The sequence below is a fragment of the Letharia lupina genome, assembly GCF_014066315.1.
Source record: "Letharia lupina isolate WasteWater1 chromosome Unknown contig_17, whole genome shotgun sequence".
NCBI classification, from domain to species: Eukaryota; Fungi; Ascomycota; class Lecanoromycetes; order Lecanorales; family Parmeliaceae; genus Letharia; species Letharia lupina.
This window is the reverse complement of record NW_023502986.1, coordinates 1,387,208-1,396,072: the sequence shown is the minus strand read 5'-3', so window position 1 is coordinate 1,396,072 and position 8,865 is coordinate 1,387,208. Positions and strand designations below refer to the sequence as shown.

The window sequence follows — 8,865 nt, the reverse complement described above, 5'->3', positions numbered from 1 at the left end:
AAAGACTGCTTCCTTCTCGCTTCTAGGTCATGGCACGTACGCTTCATGATCGTAGGTCAAAGGGTTTTCTTCTGAGACAGAACCGGTGGCTATTGAATAGACGAGAATTGGACATTGAGTAGCATATTGCAGGTAGAATTCAAAGAGTTTCGAACCCGTGGCCAGATTTCACAGAATCATAGCACTAGTGCTGAATTAAGTAACCTTCATCAGCAGCAGACCGCCAAATAACGTGTGCTATGTTGTGGATACATTGTACTGCTTGTACCAAACGTGACGCAACCGACTCGACGATCCACATGTTTGGCTGACCGGAAGTCTGGGAAGCGGAAGCATCGGAAACATACGACGCTAGGTAGAAGTGCAAAGGCTCTTACTCCTCACGGTACGGACAGCCAGGGACTTGGTGTTCGTGGACGAGGCGGATGGGCTTGATGAGTATCAATTAGCTCGTGCAGCTCTCCTACTAATACAAGGGTAGCGCTGGTGGATGGCGCTGTCATTTTTCACTCTTTGCGCTTGCCCATCGAACGTGATTATCGCCTCTCATTTTCTAATCTCAACCGGACAGCGTACAGCGTTGAAGGCAAATTCAAAAGCCAGTGCGCATCGATAACCTCAGAAACCTCCCCAGCTTAAGGTCTATCGACCCAGTACCACGAAAAACCCCTTCCACAAACTCCGTCGAAACAAGTTCCAATCACCGCCGCAAGCCAATTCGTACAGACCTAGCTCAGCATCACCGCCAACCCAATCACCCCCAACGCTCCAAATCCAGCACTCACTCCCAACCTCGCCGCAACTCCCTTCGAAGCTGCCTGCGTTGTCCCAGCCTCCCTCGGACTCCCCTCCCCACTCGTCGATGCCTGACTGGCAACCGCTGGCAAAGTTGGCACCACGGGCACCGTGGGCGCGGTTCCGTTCTCCACCGGCAGGACATTGCCAGTACTCGCGCTCGGGTGGGAGGTTTCGTGATTAACATGGTGATGCGGGATCGTGATGTTCGCAGCCGGTGCAGGGGCGATCAAGATTGGCGCCGTGGTAGCCGCTTCTTCGATCCTGGCTGGGGCAGGGATCGACGTGTTTGCTATTGGCGGTGCAGCGACAGCTCCCGCTTCTTTCAGCGCAGGTGGGGGCGACAGAGGCGGAGATGTGGCAGCGGGTATGAAGGTGGAGGTAGACGTGGGTGGTGGCGGTGATGCTGCTGCTACCGGGGCGCTGGTGGGTGCGATTGCGATTTTGGGTGCCACGACGGCCGGTGCTTCGGCAGGCTCCTGGACCTGGCCGTCGCTAATCTGGGAGACCATATTTGCGAGAGCGAAAGGAAGGAGTGCGAGTAAAAGGTAGGCTTTCGTAGGCGTGTGCATTTTGGCTCTTCTTTTGATGCTTACGTGATTTTTATGCTGTTTCCTTCAATTCAAAGTTTACAAAGGAGCCTTTACCGATTCAGCGAAGTTCAAAGAGTGGACGGGATCTCCGAGCAAAGTCAACGAGCAGCGAAGGTCCAGAAGACCTGGCGGGGGCGAGTACTGATACTTTATTCAAGCTCGAGCGAGGAATGCAGTGTCCCTTGCTCCGTATTCGAAACGCGATCTTCATTCTTCACGCGCGTTTGCGCCAATTTTCGCGTTGTCCAAGCCAGCTTTAGCATAAACGTCTGCAGAACTACACTACCCCGGATTTAAATTCGTTAGAGATCTCGGCTGGAGCCCGACGTCTTTGCTGTAACACGGACCTTGCAAACCAAATATCATGAAGTGCCATGAACGCTATCAACAGACTGAAAAAAAGGGCCGTGATCACGATAATGACAAGTATCAGACATGAAAACCATCTGGAAACATAAGCAAAGTGAGTCCATTTCGGTAAAGAATACTGCAACGAGCCCTGTACGCCGAGCTCTACCTGCATAGCACTCAAAGCGACAGACAGTACTGCAAAAATCGAAAGTAATGGGGCAAGGAAGTGTCCTAGATATGCACCCCACTGCGCGTCGATATGATGGAAGGTAAGCTTCCTCAGGAAGATTCGAGCACACATATTCAGACGGCTGAGGCGAAGCTCTCCATAGCGATATCTCGGACTGACGCTACCATCGGGCAGCTTCTGAAAAGCAGCAATGAATCTGGCAAAGCGTTCGAAAGTAATGTGGTCGGATCCGTCAGCTGATACCGAGCCGTCGTCTTTCGGAATCAAAGCCAGGTGATGCTCATTACTAGTGGCCAACCGGAAATCACACTCGTATCGAACAAGGTATGCATATGTTCGTACGAAGCCGGTGATCGCTCTACGAAGCTCGACCGGTTGAGTATTCAAGAATTCCCAGAATGCGTACGACAGCAGGTACCTCGGGATAGGCTTGATATATATGCGGTCATAGTACCAAACGAGATGAAGCTGGGGGTTTTCTGTGACGACGATGTTTCGTCCCCGAACCGCTTGATGGTGCAAAGGTGATATGTGCCAGTATCGAGGTGTTGAAACCTTAATTCTCCAATTGATTATGAGCTTTCATGCAGTCTAGTTTTCGGACTTACCAGCCAGAGCTTGGGAGCCAGCGTATCCAAGTCAGTCGTCGAATGTTCTTCATCCAAATACTGCTTCAACCCCATAGACTCGGTCAATGCGACTCGCGGTTGTCCTGGTAAGGAGGTACTACCCCCGTCGGACCGGCGGATGTTGGTGTCTTGTGCAACAGCTCCTAGTTCTAGCTGCTTGTTAAGCTCGACTTCTGACGAGAAAGGGACGTCCATCGGTGTTCGCAAAGCTTGCTAATCAACAAGCCTCTTTGTCGCCACACTACTTGAAAGGCTATTTGCGATGAGGAACGTCGTGCTTCATTGTGATGAGCCGGGTTCGGGAAGCTGGAGCTTTAACGGTGGGTCTGTAGGAACTGCTCTTCAATGAAAAGAAGGGGCTGGAAGTTGCCGCTAACCGCGGGCCTCAGAAACACTAACCCTATATTAATAAGTCCTGGGAAACTAAAAGTTGCCGCAAGCACCCATAGCACCCCTCCCTCGAAAATCCGAATATTGGAATTTCTTGAATAACTTCACACCGATAATTTATAATACTCTAGAAATTTCATGATTTATTAAAAAGATATTGAATCTTCAAGCTTCTAATTTATAGAGGATTCTAATTATTCGTTATTCTGTAAAATAAAAATCTCGTAGAATTTATGAATTTCTTTAAGATAGTCTTGGCGTTTATAAAATAGCCGAGGTACTTTTTAATGTTAAGCGTATTTTCACACTTTATAGTTTTTCTCAAGATATCCGAGCCAGAATTTTCTAAAAATTTAAGGATTAACTGATTAATATAGTAAGTATAGTCTATAAAATTTCTAGAGTATTATAAATTATCGGTGTGAAGTTATTCAAGAAATTCCAATATTCGGATTTTCGAGGGAGGGGTGCTATGGGTGCTTGCGGCAACTTTTTTAGTTTCCCAGGACTTATTAATATAGGGGTAAGAATAGTCTCTAGAGTAGCCACCCGGGTGACAGAAATACCTGCACAGACCAAGAAATTCCTTCACCTTGTCAGCTGGAACAACTTAACGAATACCATCTTTATGGATTAGTCTCTCCGGAACGATATACTAGTGTTATCGATATTTTTGAATCGCAACGCAAAACCTTTCTGCTAGGGCTCTTCGTTGTGAAATTATCATCAAAACTCTAATTTCAAGGTGTGCAGGTATTTCTGTCACCCTCGTGGTAGCCTAACTTAGCCTGGCCCACGCCAACGATGGAAGACGACCAAAGTGCTTGCAGGACGGGTAGATCAGGCCCCGCTCGCCGCCCATCTGGTAAAGTCCGTCTAAGGTACGTTTAGGAGCGGGTGGCATACCTTACCTTAGGACTAACAGTATCAGATAAACTCGTTTGGAGATGGACAGGTGGTAGCCTCTTCTGTAGAAAGGCTAGAAGCATCCACGTAGGAATTCAGCTCAAGGCCGAGGGCCTAATCCTTTCTAGGTCCTGTTGCATTCGTCATGAACTTGGACTGGCGCTTAGAGTAGAGCTGAAGATGCGGGCCTGGTGGGCGAACCAATTAGCAGGGAGAGCCTTATCAGCACTCCCTGCTGAGTGCTGTTTCCTGTGCGATCTGGCGCCAAGTGGGGTACCCCCATCATTGAAAACCCACTTTCCAGAATTCTTCCTTTTGAGCCAGACAAACTAAAATTTCAAGATCAAGCAAACGTACAACTTAGGCTCACGCGCTTCATGGGACTAATCTGATGGCCGTGAGTAACGCATTCTTGTTCCAATGATACATTAGGTATTAGGTCTATTTTCATACTGATAAATGCGAAACAGACCTCTACCGACATTTCCGATATCCCCGATGGTCGCTTACTTCAAGTCTTCTCTTCTCGTCTCAGCCAAGATGACATATCCGCAGAGTAGGAACATTCTAAATTGACGCCAAATTGTCACTGATCTATCTTTAGTATTATTGCTATACACGGTCTGGGGACTACCTCTCCCAAGACATGGGAAGCTATAGGAAACCAAGCATGTGGTGTCCAAAGACCACGGGTCAATTGGCTCAGTGACAATGACATGCTGCCCGATGTCGTTCCCTCCGCCAACATATTTACCTTTACTTGGAATTCGAAGTACTACGAGAATGCGCCTGTTGCACGTATACATGACGTGGCAGATGTCCTCTTGAGTAAGCTCCGAAGCCAGCGGGACAAGGTAGAATCAATACGCTTTTGAATGAACACTCTGATTCTCGGTATAGGGAAACACGCACCCAAGACCGCTCATTTTCATAGCTTCATGCTTTGGGGGACTCATCGTTACGAAGGTCAGGTCGAGTCTTTCATAAAGCTTTAGAAAGGTGATTACTAAAGGCTTTTAGGCTCTCGAAATCGCCAATATCACAGGAAGCGAGTATCAGAAATTGGTCGTTGCAACATCCGGGGTTATTTTCCTCGGGTCTCCTCTGCAAGGCACACGCGCCGGAACGGCAGCACAGTGGAGAGCCATGCTCGCGGGTGTTCTCAACAAAAGCCCTTCACAGACGCTGCTTCAAGATCTCGATGGCGGTACTAAAGCACTACTTGAGACATCAGAGCGATTCGCCAAAATGATTAGAGCTCCTCCAATGCAGACAATGACGAAGTTTTTCTGGGAATCCAAACGGACTCAATTAGCCAACGCAATACTCCCACGCCGGATGACAAAGTTCTGGACGAAAACAAACAGGATTGTGAGACGCCTTATTTAATCCACTAAGCATAGCTAATCGTATTTGATGATGCATAGCTCGTCGAAGAAGACTCTGCTTGCTTCTTGGGACTTCCAAAACAACAGCTTGACGCGGCTCATGTGATGATGAACAAGTTTCTTGGCCCTACCGACGCGAACTTCGAGCTGGTCAGTGATACCATCAAGGAAATGGTGGGAGAAGCAAAAAGAATTACTCTTGCTCAACGAGAAGGTAAGATCTCTCCTTGGGCAGTAAAACAGCCTATATCATTTCGGCCTTTTTCTCTAACGGATACGTTCAATTTAGCTGTAAATATCCATAATGAGCATTTTATGGTTTCTCGACTAGTAAACTCAGTGTTTACTGGCCGAGAGAAAGAGATCAAGAATCTTCAGCAATCACTATCCCCCTCTCGTTCGACAGACTCGCAGGCCAGAAAGCCAAAGACATATGTGATCGAAGGTTTGGGGGGAGCCGGGAAGAGCGAAGTGGCTCTGAAGTTCGCGTACGATAACCGCGACGTGTAGGATACCGCATAATAGATTAAACAGCCTAAGCTGATTCGTATTTAGGTTCTGGGGTGTCTTTTGGCTCGATGCGAGCAGCAAAAATTCACTCAAGCGCGGTTTCGTGGATATTGCCGAGAAGTGCGACCTGCACGACAAGAGCTTCGAAGGTGCCAGGTCGTGGCTCCAAGAGACCTCTCACTCTTGGTTGCTCATTTTGGACAACGCCGATGATCCTACTCTTGACTATAATCTGTATCTACCCGCCGCGTCGAAAGGAAACGTCCTGATAACTTCACGCGTCCCAAAGCTTGCAAATCTCCAGACGGCTGGGAATGACCACTACGAAAATCTCAGTGAAGAAACAGCGGTCGAGCTTCTCTTAAAAGCCTCTAAGATTGACTTGAGCCTGTACAGGACTCACGATGTTGATGCTCGGAATATCGTGGGTCTTTTAGGCTGCCATGCTCTCGCAATCGTTCTAGCTGGAGCATCTATTAGCCAAGGAATCTGTGATCTTGAAGACTACGCGGAGACGTTCAAGAAACAGCGACAACGGCTTTGGGACATTTCACCCGCCCTGGAAAAATCGCGATACGGCAATGTCTACGCCACCTTTGAGGTCTCGGCTACTTACCTTTGCGACCTGAGCGATCGCGGAGATCAGACTGCAACAGATGCACAGACTGCGACAGATGCACTTGAGCTACTCAATTGTTATGCTTTCATGAATTTTACAAAGTTCCCAGAAACGACATTCGAAGAGGCGTGGCGGAACTCGAGGGAACTTCCTCCTGACGTACAGCCGGATACAGAAGAGCGAATTGACGACCTTTCACCTTGGCATAGATCTCATCTTCCAAGTTTTATGCGGCGAGATTTGTCTGAAGACCTCGACACGATTTCCCTTCGCAGGGCCCAATCTTTGCTCGCCTCTCTCTCCATTGTTGTACTCGACTTGCCCGCACACACAACAAGAATGCATCCTGTCACGCACATGTGGGCTAGGGACCGCCTGGAGGAGCAGAAGAGTTGCACAAATGCTTGGCTAGGCGCACTCGCTGTCCTTTGCTGTTCGATCAAAAGTCCTTACGAGCAGGAAGCTTTGTGGGTGCAGCTCCAGCCGCATATCGAGTTGATCAAAAAACCTTCACCTGGTGATTACCTCTACAGCAACAAATTCCATCTCCATCAGTCTTTCTATCGACTGAGCTGGGTTCTGCATAAATTACGAGCTGATAAAGCGGTGATTGAAATGCTTCAGGCGTGTTTTATAGAGGCGGATCAGTCTTGGACCAAGTTTACCTATGCTGAAGACATTGGATATCTTTACGGTAGATGCTTACGAAACCATGGAGACATCAAAAAAGCCATACAGACGCTCGAATATGTCGCTAAGATTAGAAAAGAAAAGCTGGCCGAAGACCATCCTGATCGACTTGCTTCTCAACATGAGCTAGCCCAGGCTTATGAAGCAAATGGACAGATTGGCAAAGCCGTTGAATTGCTCGAGCATGTTGTTAAGGTTAAAGAAAAGCTAGCCGCAGACCATCCTTCTCGACTTGCTTCGCAGCACGCGCTAGCCGGGGCTTATGAAGCAAATGGACAGATTGGCAAAGCCGTTGAATTGCTCGAGCATATTGTTAAGGTTGAAGAAAATCTAGCCACAGACCATCCATCTCGACTTACTTCGCAGCACGCGCTAGCCGGGGCTTATCGAGTAAATGGACAGATTAGCAAAGCCGTTGAATTGCTCGAGCATGTTGTTAAGGTTGAAGAAAAGCTGGCCGCAGACCATCCTTCTCGACTTGCTTCGCAGCATGCGCTCGCCTTAGCTTATCAAGTGAATGGGCAAGTTGATGAAGCCATCAAGCTACTCGAGCATCTCGTTAAGATTGAAAAAGAAAAGCTAGCCGCAGACCATCCATCTCGACTTACTTCGCAGCATGAGCTCGCCTCAGCTTATCGAGTGAATGGGCAAGTTGACGAAGCCATTGAACTGCTCAAGCATGTCGTTGAGATTGAAAAAGAAAAGCTGGCCGCAGACCATCCTGATCGACTTACTTCGCAGCACATGCTCGCGTTAGCTTATGAAGACAATGGGCAAGTTGACGAAGCCATCAAGCTACTCGAACATGTCGTTGAGATTAGACAAGAAACGCTGGCCGAAGATCATCCTTCTCGACTTGTCTCACAGAAAGCGCTCGCCCGAATGTATCGAAAAAAGGGACAAGCCGACAAGGCCGAAGGGATTGAGGGTAGACCCACACCGGAGACGAGCCGTTGAAAGGTCTACTGCGGGTCTTTGAAGTTTCTTCTCCTTCATGCAAAGGGTCAGCGCCACGTGCAGGGGAAAAGGGAATTGGAGTGTTTCATAGTCTCAACCGCCGTCCTGTACCTTAAAAGTGATTTGGTCTCTCCAGACCTTACAGATTGCATGCGATTTCATACCACGTTCGAAACTCCCTAGCCCCATGTCGTCAAAAGCGGGCTCGTGATGAGCCTCTGGCATCAGCGGCTCAGGTTTCGAGAGCATGACCCGTTGGCATCGTTGATGTACTTACCAGTTTCTCGCCAGCCTTTCCCCGTAGCCCAGCGTTATCCAATGAAGCGCACAATCTGGAATTCTCGCCTGCGATCATGACCTTGGGCATCGGATATGTAGTGTGAAGGTCTTCGCCCGAGGGAGGTAACCTTCCCTACGTTCCCCTGACCCCCCCAAAAAAAGGGCAAAAAACAAAAACATACAGCAGCTAGTATTCGCTGGTCGTCACCGACCCAACTACTAATTAGCCGATCTGAGGCTTATCTTTGGCTGAGCGGACGGGAAGCCGAGTTTTCAACAGTCTGTGGCCGTATGTACTCAAACTCCTCTTATTTAAATATATAATTATTTAAATATGGAAAAAGACTTCCGAAAAGAACTAGAGTAAAAGAATCCACCGTATCCATCCCAACCGCCTCCACTACAAAATCCCCTTTCCACGATAAAAACCCAAGATACCCACCCCCCAACCAACCAAACACCATCGGACACGCCACCGCCGGCATGAATTTTCACACGGGCATCGCGTACGTTGATGAAGTAGTAAGTAAGTAAGAAAGACGGCAAGAAAGCATGTGCAGTAAGAAAG

General features: G+C 48.3%; 2 protein-coding genes across 2 annotated transcripts; one reads left to right on the top strand and one right to left on the bottom strand.

Moving 5' to 3' along the window:
• Positions 1-728: 728 nt before the first annotated feature.
• Positions 729-1,367, bottom strand: HO133_003488 (uncharacterized protein; the record flags this gene model as incomplete). Its single annotated transcript, XM_037294410.1, has 1 exon — positions 729-1,367. The coding sequence occupies one exon, from the start codon at positions 1,365-1,367 to the stop codon at positions 729-731; it is 639 nt and encodes a 212-aa protein (XP_037149791.1).
• Positions 1,368-4,245: 2,878 nt separating this feature from the next.
• HO133_003487 (uncharacterized protein) lies at positions 4,246-8,018 on the top strand (the record flags this gene model as incomplete). The annotated part of the gene is made up of 8 exons (XM_037294409.1): positions 4,246-4,251; positions 4,325-4,410; positions 4,459-4,708; positions 4,755-4,820; positions 4,875-5,225; positions 5,282-5,456; positions 5,532-5,748; positions 5,798-8,018. The coding sequence occupies 8 exons, from the start codon at positions 4,246-4,248 to the stop codon at positions 8,016-8,018; spliced, it is 3,372 nt and encodes a 1,123-aa protein (XP_037149790.1).
• Between the last annotated feature and the right edge of the window lie 847 nt (positions 8,019-8,865).